At 41.4% G+C, this 22,074-nt stretch overlaps 1 protein-coding gene across 2 annotated transcripts in view; it reads left to right on the forward strand.

Moving 5' to 3' along the window:
- Positions 1 to 22,074, forward strand: part of LOC142956682 (receptor-type tyrosine-protein phosphatase mu) — a 141,467-nt gene that overhangs the window by 88,729 nt on the left and 30,664 nt on the right. Inside the window, exons 12-20 of one of the 2 annotated variants that reach the window (XM_076098395.1) lie at positions 265 to 538; positions 3,529 to 3,565; positions 4,636 to 4,710; positions 6,280 to 6,415; positions 7,796 to 7,825; positions 16,718 to 16,995; positions 19,274 to 19,354; positions 20,012 to 20,038; positions 21,850 to 21,861. In XM_076098395.1, coding sequence (XP_075954510.1) covers positions 265 to 538; positions 3,529 to 3,565; positions 4,636 to 4,710; positions 6,280 to 6,415; positions 7,796 to 7,825; positions 16,718 to 16,995; positions 19,274 to 19,354; positions 20,012 to 20,038; positions 21,850 to 21,861 — 950 coding nt within the window. The remainder of the gene's footprint in view (positions 1 to 264; positions 539 to 3,528; positions 3,566 to 4,635; positions 4,711 to 6,279; positions 6,416 to 7,795; positions 7,826 to 16,717; positions 16,996 to 19,273; positions 19,355 to 20,011; positions 20,039 to 21,849; positions 21,862 to 22,074) is intronic. The other variant, XM_076098396.1, reaches the window with a different exon arrangement.

Here is a 22,074-nt window from a genome sequence, read left to right on the forward strand (position 1 = left end):
CTTTTAATGAGCAAATCTGAAATGGCTGGATGTGCAATGGTGGTGATATGCAATCTCAAGAATATTTTCTAAAGACTTCGGAGAGATTTGGAGCTTTGCAACATGTATTTCTGTGCCATTCATAAAGAGGCCATTTTTAAACTCTGTAATGCTAACAGGCAAAATATATTCAAAGAAAAAGCCTGCATTGCCAACAGTGTTCTGCAAGCGCGTCTACTTGGCCCGTTGGAGTCTGTTGATGCTGTTTGTGTCTTGTGTTTGCAGTGCGTACCAGGTGGTGGTGGAGGAGGAACGTCCACGCAGAGCACGAGGAACAGCAGAAATCCTGCGCTGCTACCCAGTTCCCATTCACTTCCAGAACGCCACGCTCCTCAACTCCCAGTACTACTTCACTGCTCAGTTCCCCTCTGGCGGCATCCACTCACCCCAGCCCTTCACTGTGGGGGACAACAAGACCTACAACGGCTACTGGAACGCCCCTCTGCTGCCTCAGAAAAGCTACAGCATCTACTACCAGGCTGTCAGCACAGCCAACGGGGTGGGTGTTTTTTAAGTTTTTATTTTATTCATGCAATTTTAGTTGCACTAAAGCGAAAATATGACCAGTCAGTGTTCACTTTATAACCAGTGGGGGAAAGCAGCCAGTTACTTTTACTTAATTACTGCTCGTAAAGGAAGAATGAGTTGGAACTATTTATATATTTTCTTATTTTGCTATGTTCGTGGCGTCAACCTCTAGAAAAACGTAGCAACCAGTTGCCAGATTGTAAGCACACATCCAAGAGGAAGCTACGAAAGTAGCGAGCACAGCACCAAAAATATAGTGAGGTGAAACACCAAGTAAAAAGCTTCCTCTAAGAAGAAAGTAGATCTGGGGTTGGCTTTCACACGCTGGGGAACAACCTAACCCTAACCGCCGTCATGGGACAAATCCTACTCATTCTGCCTTTAAGTGCAATATTCAGGTACTTTACTTTAGTCTTTCCATTTTATAGAAATATTATATTGTAGAGTGTTACTATATACTCATTCTCTACTACATTTCAGAAGTAAATATTGTATTTTCTACTCTATTTCTACTCTATTTCTATTTTCTATTATGATTTTACATGAAGAAACATATGACTAGTTCAAAGTATGAAGTAGTTCCTCAATCAACTACAATATTTAAAAGCTGCATTTGCGTATGTTTTTCAGTAACAATAATCCTGTTTTAAAATTCATAATATAATACTTTCCATAATTAGTGCTTTTACTCATTATGTAGTCTTGAGATTGAGGTATTAGTTCTTGATTAAAGTATCTGAGTAGTGCTTTCACTGGTTTTAACCAAAGAATAACAACAAAGACGACAAAGAGAGGCAAAAAATAACCCTTTCTCTAGATTACATGTTGTGCGTTACGTGCCAGGTTGACAGTTTATTGTTTTACCGCATGTCTTACAGTGCTGTGCTAATGAGTACATACAGTACCTCAGCAACTAGACAATTAGATAAGCACAGTCGAGAGAATGTCTAATTTGTGTACTTAATTTAATCAAACTTAAGCACTGACATCAGAAAATATTCATGCAACTTAAAAATAAATGTGGTTTGTGAAAGTAGTTTTCTAAAGTTTTTTTTTGAGAGGACTTACTGTAACATAGTGCCGAGTCCAACCTCGCCTCTCTTTTTAAATCATATGCATATCCACTTTAAAGTGTTCATGAAACAATGTTGGATATTCCGGTGGGTTTAATGAGAATGAAAAGCAGCCTGACATATTGATTGACTGGGCCACTGAAAGGGACTGAAGTGGCTGAGTGCAGAAGTCCCTGACTCTACACAGTAACTGCTCACATAGGCAGACACATGCACGCAGCAGCACAATTGCGTTTGGCCTCTGATAGATGTGTCAGTACTCTGGTGGGATGTACCAACAACACTGTCTACATTCGTAACAGGCTGCAGCGGGGTCAGGCGCGGAATGCAGAGCTCTATGCGGTGACATGCGCTCTCCCTCCATTACTGTGGCCCTGCTCTCCTGCCTTTTCCTATGGAGCATCGTGTCAAAAGCCAGACAAGCCTTTGATCAACAGCATTTAAGAGAGCCAGGTGTCCCAGTGTCATTTCAGTGTGGGAGGCAGGAAACAAACGACGGGATTACCGATTGTACAGGTCGCAGCCTCTGTCGTCAAGTTGCACTTGGCGGGGCCCTCCCTCCGAGGGAGCCGTGGCAGACAGCTCAATGGTGACTTCAAGAGCCCCACCGATTGTGGTCTTGAATTAGAATCACCATAAAACAGCCTCCTTGAGAAACACCAGCACGTCTTTAAGGAGGCGATAGAAATAACATGTGCAGCAGGGCTGAATCCAATTAGCGAGTTTGCTCTTGAGAGTAAAGAATTGGCGGTCTGAAACTTTCCAGGACAAATCGGTGAGTGGTATGAATTGGCTGATAGTGCTCTTCCTTGCACAAACGAAATGAAAGAGTCCTTTGTTGACACAGCATGAAGCTCTGTCTTTGTGATCGACGTTCCTGATGTTATTTTTATATACAATGTTTTGATTTTCAGTGGCCAAATGCACTCTTTCATTAAGCCGTCACTGTCAATTAATAGCACAGCTAGCTTTAAAATTAATGTCTAATAATGCTGCAGTGATTTGTTTGGGCCTTTAAAACTAAAGAAGCACTTAGAGAAGGTGAGTGCCATCCATACACAGATTTTTATTCCATTCAAATAAAAATCAAATATAACTTCTTGTTCTGTTGCCTTAAATGAAAGGACCATCTGACAGCTTAAAAGCTGCAGTAATGTAAAAACACGTGCACCCAGGATCACATAAACATTGATGTTTTCTTTCTCCTCTTCTTTGTGCCTCTCGTGGCCTCTAAATGCTGTCTCTCCCATGTGTGTTTATCGCTCATTGGACAGCTTGGCTGGGTCAAACACAGGGACACAGCTCTCATGTCTTCTGTGTTGTATTACTCATTGCCTCCCCCGTTCCTGTCTGTGTCCTTTTTTTCCTGTTCGCCAGACCATTGTTGACAACGAACTTCTCTGCCAGCAGCGAGAGCAGTGTTTTTTTTTTTTTTTTTTTTTTTGTTATGTTGTTGAAGGCTGTTGTCAGAGCTCAAACTCCATTACATATTCAGAAAGGCTCCCTGACGTGTCATTTTGGAGCCCTGCATGCTGGGTTGGTGTCGCTTGTCACAGGGCTCTGGTTTCTCCACAGTGGCTGACCACCTTGAGCTGCAGGCTGCTCGACAGATCGCTGTTGGCTGACAAATCAGCAGCTCAGCACCACTAATCTGTGCTGTAGGCCCGCTCGCCTAACTGCGTTTTGTGTCACAGTCATTGAGCTCGACAGATGATAGGGGACAGCGTGGAACTGGCCAAGCTGTTTTGTTGTAACCGCGGGTTCTTAGATAGGTGTTGTTGCCGCTGCAAGTGTGTGTCTCCTGTCTGTGCACGTGTGTCTTATTAAACTCTGATTATCTTCTATTCTTTCTGTTCTCCTCTCCCATTTGATTTGTCTGTTTGTACAGGAGACCAAAATTGACTGTGTTCGAGTAGCCACCAAAGGTAGGAATAGATTACAAAGTGTGAATTACGATGTTTGCTTTCTGTAGCTCTTAACATCACTTGCATATATGATGTCCGAGTAATATATAATAATAATAATAATAATATAAACTGACAAATCAAATCTTTACAATTTTACTCTTCATTTAGTTTGTTTTAATGTGTTAAAGATTAGCACATTAAAGCTACGACGGCTTACGGAGTCTGGGGAGGTGGGTCATATTCCAAGAAAAAAACTCTCTCTCTATTCTCTGGGATTATAAAGTAATACATTTTTTAAACTTCCAAGGAAAAAAAACTGTTAAAAAAAAACCTAAATCCTGATTATTATTATTATTTAAAACATTTGTTAACCTGTAATGGCTCTAATACGCCATAGTAGTGACCCTTTGTAGATGTCTTTGAAAGAGAAAAATGTGTGGCGTGGTCTTCACATCAATACATTGACCAAGAACTTGTGTTTGTCCATGACTGGGAGGCAGCCTGTGTGCCCATTGAGGTCTGTGGGTACTTAGCTAAGCTGCCTGTACGTCCTGCTTCACACATTAAAGCTGATGAAGTCTAGGCACTATTGATCCGGGAGCAGAATTAATAAGGCCAGAGGGAGTCCTGGTCACACTCCGTTCTGGGCCTTGGGAGGTCCCGTCACATGCCCCGACAATCATATATTTTGCAGCTTCGCTATGGATTCTGTGTGAATTTCCAGATATCTCCATCTACATGGCTCAATAGGCTGAGGTAAAATAGCACGTATTAGAAGGATCATATAAGCAATTTCTCACCTGAAGGGACACATTTTAATGCACTGCGTTTGGCTCACAAATATATGGACTTGCGTGAAATGATTTTCTGTTGCTAACTTGACTAAACAAATTGGGATTTTTTTTGTCTAATACTGTAATGGGTGTCTTTCTCTGCCTCCATGTTGCATGATGATGGTAACTGTTGGTGTGACTGTTTTCAGCTTCAGTGTGGCCTGTCTCTCTCTCTCTCTCTCTCTCTCTCTCTCTCTCTCTCTCTCTCTGTCTCTCTCTACTGCATGCAATCCTGGATCCACTGACTCTACTCAGCCGCCATACTCGTGACTCAGCTCACAACCCCCTACATCCGCATCGCCCCAGCGGCCGGTGACAACCAACTAACAGGTCAGACCTGCAGCTTTCTGCATATTCTCTGACCATCTCAGTTAGTCCGTCCACAACAGGGTTTTTACCCACTATGACTTCAATGTGGCGGCCATGATGACGATTCCCTCCACAGGAAAAAAAAAAAACAAGTGGCGTATTGCATGTGTGTGGTGTTGTTTATTTTCCTTCCATTTGCATAGAATCAGTGTGATTAAATCAAAGACATTGTCTTTTACCTTCATCCTCTCAGCATTGCTGGACATGAAAGACTGGTTTGAGGAGCGATTGTCATTTGATGTGTCGGTGTTGGAGATTTTTTTGACAGGAGTTAATCCTATTTCATGAATATTTCTCATTATTTTTGGGAGATTAAGTGTTGGTAGGTATTGGTTGCTGCAGTTGCGACAACTGTGAACACACACAAGGATGCTGAAGTGCTTCATCCTAAAGATCTGGAGAGTTTTCAAGAGTGTAGCGTCTTGACTATTAAAATTCTGCTCAGTTTCTACTTGTTGTGTGTAAGAGTCTCAAATTATCTCGGGCTAGACTGGAAGAATATTGACTTGTAGCGGCCAACATACAGCACTCACAGCTCAAATGGGGATTTGTCACTGACAGCATTTTTGTAAGATTAGCCCGTAACAGTATATTGGCACATGGCCTGCTCCATTCGTCCAGACATAATTGTTAATATGTCACCAGTCTGGAAATCCTCCACAGCGCCGCTTTAAAAACGTATATCTAAATAAAGGCCTGGCTGTTGATAACAACACACCCAGAGCAAGAACAATATGTCACAACCAGCCTGGGATAGATATTTCCCTTTTTGATAGCGAGAGAAAATGGCAATGCTGAGGTGAGTAGGAAGCTCGCTCTAGCAGATTGGTCTGACATAACAATTTATCATTCTAAATTTACCCCTGGTGACGGGGAATAATGGTGTTGTTCAGGTGGACAGTTGTCATTCCAGTAACATTGCTTTCCTCCGAGTGCTTCTTATCACTTCCCAGGGAGCATATGCTGTTAAAACAAGACGCCTCCGCCCCTCCTCCCCCTCTCTTTGTGTCTCTTGTTGTTGGCTATCTCCTCCACGAGCTGATATTTAATGTTTTGGTTATTTCAGGCTTTTTTATCTTCTTGGGTATTATCTTTCCCGCCCTGCATACTACATTTTTTTTACAGCCCAGCAGCCATTTGCCCCAAACATGATTAACCAAGAGTAAAGATGGTTCACACTTATCTCTCCCAGTGCAGCTTGATCCACGGAGAGCTGTTGTCCACTAAGGACGGAGCTAAAGGTGGAGTTTTAGGGAGTCACTTACTTTCGGAATAGACAATACTCTGAGAATAAATGTGTATTGGTATTAATGGTCTACAGAATGCCACAGAATATCAGTGTATTGATTAACCAACCTGCCTCCTCCACATAGTCAAATCAATGGGAGGCAAAACTGAAAGTATGGATATGCACTCTGCTGTTTGGTGCATGTAGAACAATAGCAAAAGGGTCATTAGACTTGTTTCACAGTCTGCCAGATGAATTGCTCTTCCTTTCTTTGAACTCAATGCATTGTGGTGTATTTTCAGGAGCAGCCACTCACAAGCCTGACGCGGTGGAGCCAGAGAAACAAACGGACCACACGGTGAAAATCGCCGGAGTCATCGCTGGCATCCTCCTCTTCGTCATCATCTTTTTAGGAGTGGTACTCCTCATGAAGAAAAGGTAAGCTTTTTTTTTCTTACTCCTTGAAATACTACTTTGTGGAAGAGGTTGTACTTGCTTGCAGACTACTCACAAATAAGTAGTTTCTGTTTTATCATTTTGTATATTTCTCCCCCAAACGGCAGTATTGTCAGCGTCGTACTAAATAATTAATTTGATAATGTTGATACGCCCCATTAGGGCTGTTTACAGCCATGAGATATAGTGTGCCATGAAAAATTCATCCGTTTCCACGGCACCCTCAAACAAATGCGCAGAGCTTCAATGACATTGGAATGGGAATAGGAAAAACAGTTTTTGAGGCCTGTGGTATGGAGAGAGAGAGAGGCGGGGAGGAGATAAGAAAGAAAATATGATGAAAGGCTCAGAAGGAAAGAGGATGACCACATAGCTGAAGGCTGAGTTTACATTAGCCCTGGACCCCGTACTGGAGGAAAGGTCCTCTGTATATATCTCAGCAATCAAGGGAGCTAAAGCTCAGCAAATATCAACCCCCTTTTGTCCACAGCAAGGCTTGAAATAATACAATGTCAGTTCCTGCAGAGATTTCTTTGGTGGACACCCATTGGGTTCCTTAAATATCTCGATTGTCAAAAAAAATAAAAAATTCCCCAGTAAAACTTATTATGCATTAGATTTACTTTCTTGTCCGTTCTCCTTTAATGTTAGACAGCTTGTGTTAAATTAAAGAGAACAGGTTAGTATAGTAGATGGAGCTGAGGGAGGAGGCACAGTTGTGTACTAATATAATCACTAGCATCCATGTTTATTTTTGACAGTAAGATTTTTTTTAATTTGTTTTTTACTGCAGAAACTGTCTGTGTAGCACAGCGATCAGTGGGTGGATGTGAAACTCAGCACTCAGTAATGGAATTGTTTTCAATTAGCCTTAATCAAACCAGAGATGGAGATGACTTCATTGGTTGAATTTTGTGTAATTTACTGTTACCAATGGGGAATTGAGTTGTGTTTAGACATTCCAAGTACTCATTTAGTTACGACCTCGGAGGTCAGATATGGTAATTTTTACAGGGGTGTAAAATGATGTGTCCATAAAAGGGGGGTTTTAGTCACAACGTGGTTGTCTCTGATTCACCAGCATAAGGCTGTAGATCAGCTCAATATCAATATAATTACAAAGTTTCAACTATATTGTACTGAGCGCCCCCCCCCCCCCTCCCCTTGCAAAGCATGACATGACTCCAAACGATCACCTTTGCCCTCATGATCACTAGTTTACCTCCACATATGCCACCATATCTGATTTTGTTCATTTCGACTCTTTTTTCAAACATTAATATATTTTTACTTTTTCTTTCCTTTTCATTCCATTCCCTCCCTCCTCCACTGCTTAAATCCTACCACCACCCCACTCGGCAGAAGAACCTATCACTCCTACACTTACTACCTGTAAGTAACCACTTTGTGTAATGTTAGTGCCATGCTTCTCGCCCACACGCTGTTTCCCATGCATGCAAAGAGCCATGTCATCCTCCTCCTGCTCAGAGCTATTACAGAGGCCCAACTGTAATCTCTGCTGGAGGAAACGGAGGACGCCACTCCGATGCATCTCCACATGATGATGAGCACATCGTACTGTATGTCACATTGGCACGACTTCTGACGAAAGCACGAAAGCTACACCCCCATGACATAAAACCACTGAAATGTTAGTGCAAACAGAATTTTCTGCTAGACTTTTAAGGAGTTTGTTTATCAAACGGTGAACTAAACTGCCTTAATGATTGTACGGCTGCCAAACTCATCTTGTGAAAGAAAAAGAAACAAAATCAATGCAGAAGCTACTGCATTTTTACTGAGTGTGAATTTTTCATTCGCCTCCAATGATTTCATCTCTGTTGACTTGTCAAAGTTAGATTTTTTTGAAGTGCCTATCACAGTGAATCTATGCTTTGGTTGTGCCCTGAACCTCAATGAGCTAGTCCAAATATTTCACATTCCGTACACTTATCTACACACTCAATAGCTATGTTGGATTGACCATATTTATTGTTGTTATGCTGAAAATGAAAGCATGAGCTAACATGTTGATCTTTTCAATTTGGCTCCATATGCATGTGATAATTTGTAGTTTTTCTCTACCCCCCCCCCCCCCCCCCCCCCCCCCACTCCATACTCTCATTCTGTCATCAAACCACCAGCATGTTTTGTTTGGGGTTCTTGCACATCCATCCCATTGATTCTATGGTGATGGTGGAGTTGTGTCTTTAGCTGACAAGGCGTTTGCTTCACTGTTTAACGAGCTGATGTGATCCCAGAATAACCTCCTTTCTATTTAGATGTCTCCAACATCATAAAACAAGAGCCGTAGTGCTGCTGCATTCGCTCTTAATAGAACCGATAATTCCAAGTCGCACCTCTGAATGGTAAAGAAGCTTATTCTGCAGCTCTGCCGTCACTGCCGTAGCTCATCGGCTCCTCTGTGCGCTCTTTGTGATGGATGCCGACTAATCTGTCTTGAGATGGCTGTGATCAGAGGAGAGAATGGAGGCTGCCTCACATCAAAGAACATCTCAGAATGCACCTGGAGATAATACGACTCTGAATACCCTGCGTGTCACTCATATTAGATCACAGTTGACTTGGATGACTTGGAGAAGTGCTGTCAACAAAGCTGAGCACACACATTGACCGAGCTAAGCAGGTTGTTAGTGAAACAATGAATTTATTTTAAGTGTTCCATGTAAATAGTTTTCTTGGATAATTGGTCATTTGCATAAAGATGAAAGTCTATAATTACAAGTTAATGATTTTTCAAAAGACGTTCTATTAGAGATCTAATAAATAAGTTTTGTTGATGATTTAGAAGATGATTCTTCCATTTGAAGGACACAACGACTTAAAGAAGGGTTCGTTTTGAGGCATATTTGCTTTCATTGACAGGTTTTAGTCAATTGGATATTCTGGCTCCAAACACTTAACAGGATGTGTTTGAGGAGAGAAGACAAATCGCGTCCCTATGAAAATGAATGTGTGTGACTTCAACAGCCTCAGGTTCACGTTTTTCTACAGTCTCATGCATCAAAATGAATTGGGGGGGTTTTACTGTTCAGATTTTAAAAGAAGGGAGAGAGAGGACTGCGACTGTTGAGACTCCTCTCTTAAGTTGACAAGGTAACAACATAATACACAGTACAAGGAGTAATAATCCCCATTTGGTAATGTGCCATGACAGCAGCAAATGCTAATAGATAATAAAACACACTTAGAGAATGTGGGAATAAATAAATAAATAAATAGAGCACCTCACATTCCTGAATCTCTGTAACAAGTGACATTCTCCTCTGCGCAACAAGATGCCCATTTAAACAATTTATTTAGGAATGGCTAAGGTGAAATTCACTTGACAACAAATTAAATGAAGATTTGATTGATTTTTATTGATGTATTGATGTTGCCGTTTGTTGTAGATGTATGAATGTATGGCAGTTTCTCAAATGGCGGTTCTAGTTCCCCCAGGGGTACTTTGGAGTACTGCAGGAGATGCATGAGATTTTCTTTCTTTTTTTAAATTTTAATTTCAGAATTATAATTCCTAAAAATAATTAAACTATAATAAGTTCAATAACAAATATGAATGCAAGCTTAATAAACCACATTTTACATTCAATATTCCTATTTCCAATGCAATCGCTATATGGCACACTGCCAGCAAAGTAAATGAACAATAACAGTGTAGAAATAAAGTTTCAGCTAAGAGCTTGTGTTCAACACAAGGCCTGCACCACCAAGTAAAACCCATCGAGTTCTTTACTTGATCAGGTGACACCGTTGTGGCTCATGAGTTAATTGACAGTAAAAATGCTGCAGTGAGCGAGTAACACCACCCCCATCCTCCTCCCATCGTTCCATCTTCTCTTTATATCTGTCTCTTGTGTCAGTCATCGGTAGGCACGAGGAAGCGATTCAAGTTAGGGGAGCGTAGAACCATGTTGGCTAATTGGAAAGATGATTTGCGCCTTGAGGTGTTGAGGCAGGTGTTGCATCTCACTACAGAGTTGCTCTGTAAGACAGGTGTTTAGTCCTTTTACCCTTAATGTTACTACTCTTAGTATCTAAGGTCGGCTCATGAACAAATGCAACTAATATGTTGCGTGAACCCAAAGTTTATATTAACCAATCAATTATAGACTGCTTTCTTAATATGCTCTTCTCTGGAGCGTTCGTCTGCAGTTCTGATGACAGCCTTCTTGCCAGCCATGAGATTACAACACCTCTATGATTGATGAACCCCATTAATGCTCTCATGCATTCATCAAAGTCTTTTAAAGGCACGAGAACATCCTGCAGTTGCCAAAATATGCACTTTCGGTACATTGCCAGAGGTAGCTGCGGGGGCTAGCTCCCAACACATATCATCAGTCAGAGCGCTCATTAGGGATGCGGTTACATGTGTGATCAAATATATGACCGTTCTTTAATCAGGTGGCCGTACAGGCAGCTGTGCCTGCTGCTGCTGCTGCTGCTGGGGACAAGAGAGAGATCAATGGCAGAGGGCAAGGTTTTCGATTGGGTCTTTATTCCCACGAGTGTTGGATTCATCCATCAAGTAGCAGGAATGTTAAATACAAGCACACTTACTGTATAACTTTGTGACAGGCTTGTCAGGCTTGTCTAGTACTCTTCAAACCACAGGTATGTGATTTGACTGTTACGATGTTGTCTATATAATTACCAATATATTATACAACGTCATGTAAGATAATACTAAACTAATCCCTCAGTGGAAAACCTATAAAACTTTAAGATTTAACTTGAAAGGGAAAAACTTGGAAATATTTGTATTACACTGTAAGACATAGTAATATGTTGGTTTGACATTACAGGTAATACACTAATGTGAACTGAATCTAGACACGTATCAGTTTCCTGTTGTATCAAACAAATATTGGCCTTTGGAGTTCCATCAACAGCTTCACTGTTTTGGTCCCTCTCCCTGCTCTTACAGCATTGTGTCCAGTCACAGCAAAAAGCTTTAGACCCTCAATAACTGTTTTTTTTTTGCATATCATCGCCTGATAAGTTGACATGCAAACATCCAGCAGACGTGTTTCTGGCCACCTGACCAATGCAAGTCCAATATTCACTCTTTTTTTAGTCTCTACCAACTCCTGACAGAAATTGTCAGTCTGCTGTTTGGTGCTGGGCAGTTTGTGTACTGTGAATACTGTTGTGTAAAGACGATATGAGAGCGCTGAGAGTCAATCAAAACAGTGAAGTGGCCTGGCGGTTAACTAAACAATGATCTGAAACTCGCTTTAAGGCCAATGGGGGCTATATGTTGTCATTCATGTAAAACCGGGGCTGGAGCTCAGCTAAGAGCCGCTGTCTTTTGCGTTTTTTTTCCGTTACAAAGCCACTGTAGTTCTCCGACACGCTTGGGGAAACTGCGGTAACATGAGCCGCAGAGTACAAAGCTGTGGTAACGCTAGCCACCATCTGAATCTGTTGCCCCTCTGAGCAAGGCCAGAAAGATACCACGGTGTTGCCGCGGTTTTACACTCAGCGGCTCACTTTGCCTTGGAACGGGAGGAGTGAGCGAAGGGGTATCCAGTTGGTTGCAATCTGCAACCACACTGAATGCTGTTTGACGTTTTTCTACCCTGACACCGCAGAGGGAGTTTGATTACATTCAAAAAGAATTATAAAAATTTGATGACATGTTTGTCATCAAAATATCTGCTCATGAATCTAGTCTATAAATATTGGTGTTGTGCTTGGTGCTCCTTCTGTCTTCAGCTTATAAAAAAGATTTGATTCAGGAGAGTATAGTTCCATTTCCATCTGGCAGGTGGTCACTTACATCATAAATCCCTGATGTTATGATGAGTGCATACATTTAATTGAGTGGCCCTGTTGGTAAACAATCGCGTATGCCACTTTCCGTACCGTAATTCACCAAACTTGTTCAATGATGTATCAGTAAGAGAAAAAAAATTGCCTGAATTTGTTCAATTTTCCTGAAAACACACACAGTCATACAAATCATCATTCACGGGAGGCTTACTAAGCGCACCGTGTTTAACACAATGTGCTCAGGGCAAACACCTTCATTAAACCTTACAAGCCGAACATGCAGCAAGAATCACATTAATTGGTACAAGCCTTGCAGATTTTTGCACCTACGAGCTCTGAATGTTGATGAGGAAGGGGAAAGAGGAAGAGCAGCAGGGCGAGGGGGATGTCATGCATGGAATGATGAAGTTTCAGCGCATGAATTTTAACATGAGTCATTTACAAAGCATCTGTCTGTCACAGTTTGGCACTATACTGTACACAGTCGCTCTCGTCGGCTTCATACTTAACTACGTGTAACATGTATTGGAATAATACAGACAGCGGCTTTGCATCAGAGGGAGAAATCAGAATTACAACTTTTAGTATGGAGCCTAAATATTTATTCTTGAGAAAATAAGATGCAGTTTAAAGCTCGCACACAATGTTTATATTTTTGAACAGATGTTTTGCAGTTTGAATAATGAAATCTAAATTAGTAAGCTTTCAAAAGACATTTGAGTGACAATTGCAATTGGGTCTAATGTGTCAATTAAGGGGTCCCAGACCCCCGTATTTAAGTATAGTTTGTCAGCAGTCAATTCAATAATTATACTTTTATTCAGCTAGCCATAAAAACAGATTAAGTTCTCCTTACACTGTCAAAATATGAATTTTAGAGACATATCACCCAATAAATGTAAATCTATATAAAGTATGGTATAGAGAACCTTTAAAAACTTAAACAATTCAAACTCCCTACACTGTGCCTCCACATATATTTAATATGTCAGTTTGAAACCTCCAAATGTTTATTAATGCAATACATGTCATTTTTTTGTTCAATTAAATCTTTGGATGGATTAGGAGCTAAAAAAGACATTTTAAAAATGAAAAGTTATGAAGGACAAACTTCATTTGATTGAAGACAAAAAAACACAGTTTTGATAAAATGATGAAGCAATCAACTTAGCAGATAAACAAATATTGTGCCTCCCTGAATAGAGTCTGCATTCACAAATCAGTTTCTATCCGTTTTTTTTGTAATTTTGCACTAAAGTAAATATATAGCTGGAGGAATGGATACATGATGGTTGACCTCATGGAAGAATGTGTTAAAGACGGAGAGAAGTTTGAAATGAGACACGGTGCAAACAACTACTGAAATGTCCCCACTGGGTGAATCAAAGACGCTTCTGTTGCCCCTCCCAGCTGCGTGTCAGTCATCTAACGCGCACACACACACCCATGCACTGCGGATGTGTGTGGATCGTCTAATGAAGCCTTCTTTGTCCCAATGTCACAAGGTTTAGGCGGCTCTAGCGCCGAAATGAGGCCCACCATGCTGAGCTTGAGGTTTTGAAGCTCTTGTTTTAGAAGTTGCCGCAGCATCACCTCCCACAGAACAGAGATTCTGGCAAACACGCACAGACACACAATTCACGCAGCTTCCCTTTTGTCGTAGCTGAACTCGTGGAGTTAGGAGCTCCGCTCGCTTAGATCCTAGACGTGCCACGCCTGTCATGTACAGAACTGCAGACAATCCCTCTAATGAGAGTTGCCTGATATAGTCACCTGGAGTGTTTGCTCCGTCTTTACTTCCCCAAACACCTCTGCCATCCGTCTGTCTCTTCCCCTTCAAATGCACATTCACCGCTGTTCAAAGAAATTTGCGATTTTATTGTTGGGCATGCCTGCAAAGCAATCAGTCCCGTACATTTTTTTGTTGGGATCTCTCACGTGCAGCTTTTACGCTAACTACCAGGGGATATGATAAATAGTCACATTCATCAAGATGCACAAACACTCCAATGTACACTTCCTCGTACTATCTCTGTCAGCACATCAGACCCTGTAATATAGTCATCTATCATTACATTTCCCCCTCTTACAAATGAGGAGAGAATAGCATGCCAATTAATCTTCATCTAACACCCACGGTGCCTTGCAAACATCCCAGTATTGCTGGTGCTTTCCTCGTTTTGGCACTGGTGTCTGTGCAGCCTCGTTTGTCTCCAACGCTTGTTCTTCAGCTGTTACACAGGCCAGGAAAGCGGAAATCCAAGTCCTAACAAAGACAGAAATAAGAACAGTGATACAGTATTAAAACCTTGGATTATAGTGGTTCTTAATAGTCTCCCCCATGAGTGCGCACAGTGCCGAATCATTCTTAATATTGCCTGGGGTACATACATCTTCTCCTCCCCTCCTCACCCCTCCCTATTACAATATGAAGCTATAACGTAACACAAGAGACAAGATTTCCATCTTGTTCCCCGCTCTAATTGCAGATTAAAGACAAAAAGTGAGTCCGGCAGATGAAAATGTCACTACCACTATTAGCCTCACGTCGCGGCCTTCAGAGCAAATGACTGTTTGAAGGCAGCGGGGGCCTGTTGCCATATGGCACCAGACAGCGTCAAAATTGAATAAACAGAGGAGATTTGCGAAAACAAAGCAGCAGGAGTGCATCATTAGACCGCAGTTGTCCGTGAGAGAGACTGCAATTCAAATAGGGAGAGGGGTCACACGGAGAGTAACAAAGTGCGAGGATCAGTGCGAGGGCTGCCATAGTTAATCTTACGCCGCTCGCTCCCCTCCAGCTACAGAGCAGCGGCAGACATCAGATATGGTTGTAGCTGACAGTATGTTGCCGCTCAAAGCTGTTTGCCGTTTTTCCTGTTGTGGTAACTTCTGTGGAAATGTTGTAGGTTTAACTTCTCAGAGTGATAATGTGATGGTTTATCACCATGGGGACCTTTCCCGATGCAAGTGTCTCTTATATGTGGGAGGTCAGGGTCAGCTTCCCAGTCAGCGTCTTACTTAGGACACTTCTGCAGAGTCAGAGGTCGGAATAATAATAGAGGGGAAACTGTTTTGAACTAAAAACTCAAGGTTTTCAAATCTTTGAGGTTTCTAGTTTGTGGCATATTTATTCAGTGATTTGCAGAAGTTGAACTGTTGTTGAACTTGTTTTAAAGGGCAACTTCGCCCATTTTCAAAATGTGTGCTTGTTATTCCTATTGTTTTAGACCGTCCAACAAAATTAGTAAAGATATACAACTCTTTCACAAATAAAATAACAACAACACTGAGGGCACCCAGGGGAATATTCTGAGTATATAGGTACATTTTGTCTTTCAAAACTGATAGTATGAAGCTCATTTAGATATGAAAAAGCAAATATTCTGGAGGTCCATAAAGTCAGTCTCCCAGACATTGTCTATGGAGCAGCTCCAGGCTTTATGCTTGACGATCTCACAAGTTTGAGACGTATTTCTCTGGTTTCTGGCTTTGAGAGAGAGAGTAACTCATGTTCACAAATATTGATTGAGCTTTCCTAGGTCATGGAGATAACATTGGAATTCTTAAATCAGGTGGTGTTCCCCTTTAAGTTGATACATTATACATTTAGTCCACCGCATACATATCAATGAGGGTAGACCGAAATGTTAGCTACTAAAAAACACAGGAGACATCACGCACATACACACAAGATCGATGAAAGGATTCTGTGTACATGAATGTTTTCATACGATGACTAAAACAGCCCATAGTGTTCATCGCTCTATTGTCCATAGGGAGGCTGCTCCAGAGCCTGGGGCCACAACAAGAGTAGCTCATGACCAGGGACGAACGGCAGGCCTGGTCCCGAGACTTTAAAGTCTCACATGATGCATAAGGGGTTAATAGTTCATGAATATAGACATTGATCTGATTGTGGACAGCTTTATAGGTGATGGGTACAATCTGGAATCAGTCAGCAAAGGGAAGCCAGGACAGGTGAGATGTGAGCTTGGCAGCTGCTTTTAAAGAAGAAAAGTCCATCTGTGCTGTGTTTGTGCATGTATGTTTGTGTGTGTTTCTGCTTCTGTGTGTTCACTCCCTACACAATGCTTTAATGCTGTTTGATCAGGAACAGATTGCTCGAAGGCTCCAGCATATCAACCTAAAGTAGGTCAATAAAAGCAGGTTGACTGTTTCAGTTCACCATTCACAACTCTCGACGCCCCCCAAATACGATAGCTAATTTTAAATCATCAGGGCCCCTGATGTATTTGGGTTAGGGTGTCACACATTGCCACATTCTCAAGGATTTATATTGCACTCCTCGAAAAAGCATCTGGAGCCTAATAAAGCCTAATAGGACCACAACCCAGGGCACATGAGCTCAGCCATCTCATTACATCTAGGAGTCATTGCTGCCATTATCATATCAGATCAGTTCAAGTCCAGTCATTGTTGCTTTTGTCTGATTGTTAGTTTTTATTTCTTCCCCCTGTGAAGGAAATTGGCCAAGAAGCGTAAGGAGACACTGAACAGCACCCGCCAGGAGATGACAGTGATGGTCAACTCCATGGACAAGAGCTACACGGAGCAGGGCACCAACTGTGACGAGGCGCTGTCCTTCATGGACACGCACAACCACACGCTGAACACCCGCAGCGAGTGCGCGCTCACGCTCAACGGCCGCAGCGAGTGCGCGCTCACTCTCAACGGCCGCAGCGAGTGCACGCTCACTCTCAACGGCCGCAGCGAGTGCGCCCTCACTCTCAACGGCCGAGGTAAGATGGCCATGCATCGGCCTACCTGCCTTTCACAGTCACACACCCCGAGCATGGTGGAGGCAATTTATTTGGTTTGGTCAGGTGAGAAAGAAATCAGACTTGACTGCACAGGAAATAATTACACTGCGACAACCTACACATGTGAGTCTTGGTCCTCTTCCAAGTGAAATGGGGATTTAGGCACATATTCAGGGAAGGAAATGGTATTAAATCCTTATTTGCTGTGTGAAATATCTGTCTTTGCTTTTAAATCAGGACTGGAATCGTATTTGTTTTGACTCTCGCTACAACAAATCTTAGAATTGTGATGAAATAGGTGTGAGACTGTATTACTTTTTCTTTTTACCATCATAAAGGTGCCCCCGACCCCCTTTTTGTAATTTAACACATCCAATTTCATAAGTTAGTGTTAAATTGATTTTTAATGAAGAACGGTCTCAATGCCTCTTTGTTTTGTTCTGTTTTTGCCTTGTTCAAACCGAGACTTTATTCAGCCAGTGCAAATGATTTGACAGTAATTTTGTAGCTTTTGAAGATCTACCCTTCTTACCAGTGTTATTGGTGGCCAATAGGGAACCGACTTCATCATAACAGTTGAATATAATTCACTTTCATATGACAAAAAAGACTATGATATGATTTTGAGAAAGATCTTGATCTTCTTCCGTTTGTTTCTTCACAGGCTCTCAGGGGTTGGTTGTACCCTTTTTACATATTCCCTTTTTAAATGTCTTTAGTTTCTCTAATTAGTTTTGCAAAATAAACTAAAAGTAAACTAAAGTCAGCAATATTAATAATTTACTTTTAGGAAGTTGCTGATACCAGCACTACACTATAGTTGTGTCGCTGTGTTAATAGCCTGCAGGACGTCTTGTATTGTTATCAATAATCAAGGCAGCTTGAAATCCCAAACCTGACCTCAAAGTTTACCAGTAAACAAGAACACCCTGAGAAGTCTGTTGCGAGGTCCTAAACTCAGCACCCTGTTGTTTCCAATTCAAGAAGGAAAAACACATCTTTGACGTGCTCTGTTACGATAACCTATTCCTTTTCTCTGTCCCAGGTTAAAGTTAATACTTTGTTGATGGACAGCTCAGCTGTCTGCACCCAGGGCTTGACCTGGTATAATCCCAGTCAAAACCATCAGATTAATACTCCACAGCAGCGTCTGTCTCCACACCCCTGCAGGGGATGAGCCCCAAAGATGCTCTGACCTTGATTAACTGTCTGTTAGCGAGGATTTTCAAATCTGGCCCTCTGTCTGCCAGCGCAAATGATTTAAATGCATTACTTTTGACTCTGCCTATCAGTGTAATGCCTTCAATACTGTACCTAAGCCCTCTCACGCTCTCCGTGACCTTACATGGCTGTCAATCGTGCCATTTGGCCTCAAAACATCATGGCTGACAGATTATAATCCTGAACATATACTGCACTGATAACCCAAACCCCGTTGGCATGGTAGTTGGCTCCGTTTATACTGCATGAGGAGTCCTTACTCTGTTAGGAGAGAAGATGACAAACATTTAATCATCTATTGCTCATGAGAGTATTGCTCTACTCTGGTACATCAATAGCAGTTATGGCTATAAACCTAGTACATTTACTAAAGTATTTAGTTTTCATATATTTCAACTGTACTTGAGCATTTCCATTTTATGTTACTTTGTGTTTACACTCTATGCATATCAAGCTTGTACATACAAATCCTGTGACTGTCTTATAAAATATGTTCTATATATGCTCCAAATATACTATATCTAGCCATGCACACTTATTGCAACATTAGTTGAGTTTGCTGAGGTCTCTGAGATTTCTGCTGCCACCAACATACAATGAAGGTCAATGTAATTTAGTTTGTAAGCCAGAGAATAACATTTATTACAGCGTAAGTGAGAAAACATGTGATGATGATGTGATGGCGTCTTTTTACCAGTGCTGTGTATTAGATATAAGAATCTGGCTAAACAATATGTACCATTTTATGGAAACAAAAAAAATTTGAAAAGCACTTTTTAATGAAACAGTGGGATGTCCATGTGATTTTAACAGTCCAAGAAACTTCCAACATTAAAGCACTACTATTAATGCACTGTCTGACAAGAATCTTTGCATTAATTAAAAATGTATAGTGTTTTTGAGAATAGATACATTATCATAAAACATGATGATGCATTTTTTTACATTGCGGTAATGCTATTTCTCCTAAAGTAAAAGTTTTAAGCAATGCTAGACTATTGATTAACTTGTGTTCCGTTCTGTTTTTCATGGCTAGCTGGATCGTCACCCTCTTCCTTCACGCTGCCTAAAGCCAACACTCTCAGTACTTCCATCCCCACCAACTCCTACTACCCAGGTAAACACGCGCTGTATTTCCTCACGCTAATCCTGTAGGTCAACAGAGCAGTGTTTACTATAGAAGCAGTGGCGTACAGTGAAACCAGAAGGTGTGATGTTCAGGAGTCACGAAACCTGCAGAAGTGTTGTGATGAGTTAATAGTAATAATTAGTTTTATGTTCATGGTAAGACCTATTTTTATGTAAATGACATACTAATAAGGTAATGGGCGGTATAAATTCATTTAAGTGCTTTAAAAATTAGAAAACAATTTCACAAATGAGAAGGTAGATAAATTGACTTTCGATGGGTTTACACCCTGCTACATCTGTGGTTGTAACAGAAAGTGTTTTATATCACTTTGCCAAGATAGAATGTTCAATCATGACTTTAATTTCTCCAAATAATATGCATAATTGTATGTCTTATGGAATAAGATCACAGCTCATTGATTAGAGGGAGTAAAGGGCAGCTAGATTTATAATCAACTAAACGTAGTGTATAATTAGCTTTTCTGGGAAATATGATATGTTTCTTGCTATGCTGCTTGGCAAGAAACCAAACTGTCTGTTATTTTTTATTGTTGTTGTTTTTTGTGGATTTATCTCGGCTTGTTTTATTTACTGCAATTCTCTTTCCTCCTCCAACTTCTGCACTTGTTGGGGTTATGAGCAGATCCCTTTGTGCCAACTGCTATCTTAGGTGAGACACATTTTCTTTTCCCATTGCTGTTGAGTATTTATTCTCACTTCTACATTGAAGAAAATTACAGTGCGTTACATTCATAAGATGTTTGAAGACTTAACTGTGAGGACAAGTAAAAGCACAGATTTTGTTTTTTTTTCCCATTTTTGGTTTGGTTGGCTCTTTTTTACTAAAGATGGCTTCCTCGCCTTCATACCTGCCTGCTGCTTCTCTCCCCCCCCCCCCCTCTCGTCCTCATCCTCCCCCTCCCTCCTTGTCAAACGAGGGGCTCTCCTGTGCTGAGGCTGGCTTCACTCCATCCCATCCGCATTGCGTGTCGTGCGTGTGATGTCACATACATGTTTGACCTCTCATATGCATGGACAGACATGTGGACTGGATGTGGAGGAGTGTCTAAGGGGGGCGGTGAGGGTGGTGGGGGGTGGGGGGGGGGGGGGCGACGGTGTGCTGAAGGCATAGCAGCTGCACTGAGAAACAAACAGAAATTAAACAGCATGAGAAGGAGACAGAAAACCGCTCTCTCTTGGCCCCCCCCCCTCACCAAAAATCTCAAAACCGGGATGCGTTCGTTCTGAACATCTGAACAAGTCTTGCATTAGCTGTAATGCCTCCCTTCCCTCCCCTCTCTCCTCACTACGCATTTAACTCCCCTCCCTCCCTCCAAAACAACAACCTTTTCTATTATTCTTTTTAATGTCGCTCCCCATGCCTTTGGCTAACTGCTAGTGACCTACTTGTTTTCTGTTTTGGTTTTGCCAGTGTTTATTCATCCTATTCAGTGATAAAATAGAATTATAAAAAAAACTATTTTGTTCTCCTGTTAATTATTACTGGCTTTTATCGAACATGCACATCAGCCCAAAGTGCAGCATCTTAAACGAGCAAATGCTTTTTTTTTTTTATACCAGAGGAGCACATAATGTAGCTACTAAGTGGGGCACTAGGACTGTAATAATTTAATACTCAAGGCCACGAAGAAAGATGCAATAAGCAACTCTACTCCAGCTCCACCACAAGCGCCATAACTACTTTTACAAGTACAAAACTTGCAGTGGGGGGGGGGCTCTTTTTTTTCCCCTCCACATGACTGCAACTTAAAGCAGTGTCTTTCATCATCACTGGTATGACAGCAGCTTGTGTTAGTTCCACATTTAATGAAGCATGAAACAATTAACATGAAATTGTCGCAGCCAGAAAAGGTTACATGCTTTCAGTTGCGACACATTCAGTCACAGCATTGTCTCATCAGTTGAGGTTAATGATCAAAACTGATTAGATCATAGAGGAGTGGTAACGTTTTTGATTTTTTTATCGCACACTCCGATTTATAAAATAAAAAAAAATAGATTTGGTTTAAATGCAGGTGTCACCACCAGCACATGCAATTATAATTATAGCAATTAGAGACGGAAATCCGAAATGTCAGAATACTCAAAAAAATAAGTATTGGCATCATTAACAATGCAAGTCACAGATTTGGAACAATTACAGCTTGTTCTTAAGACGACCAGTATTTCACCATTAATTTCTCCCTTGAAATCCATTACTTCCTTGTTTTGTTCTTTTACTTTTGTCTTGCACTGTTGAAATTGCCCCATCCATCCACTCAACATCCCCCCTTGACTATAGGCTTTCTACCTAGGCAGTTTGGACTGAGAAGGCATGTGATCTTGCCCGATAGCATAGCTCTAAAACACTCTACTGTAACAGGTTCTCATGCTGTATTGTTGCTTATCCCCTCTCTCCTCTCTCTTCCCCTCTCTTTCTCTTTACATACGTAACCTCTTATTTATCTGCTATCTAAAAAGTGCCCATTAATGGTAAGTTGTCCCAAGTGGGCCCTGGGTTTGGGGGAAGGAGGTGGTGTTTTCTCAGAAAGCAAGCCAAAAGTGAGAGGCTGCTTCTGACATGGACATTACAACATGTATTGCATGACCAGTGGACATGTTAGCATCTCACCACCCTCCACACCATGCCACCATTAGCATAGCATGGTCAAAGTATGTACAGTGCCCCATGGCAGCATCACCCCA

The sequence above is a fragment of the Anarhichas minor genome, unplaced genomic scaffold (genome assembly GCF_050575085.1).
Source record: "Anarhichas minor isolate MPS153535 unplaced genomic scaffold, ASM5057508v1 ptg000024l, whole genome shotgun sequence".
In the NCBI taxonomy this organism is placed as follows: domain Eukaryota; kingdom Metazoa; phylum Chordata; class Actinopteri; order Perciformes; family Anarhichadidae; genus Anarhichas; species Anarhichas minor.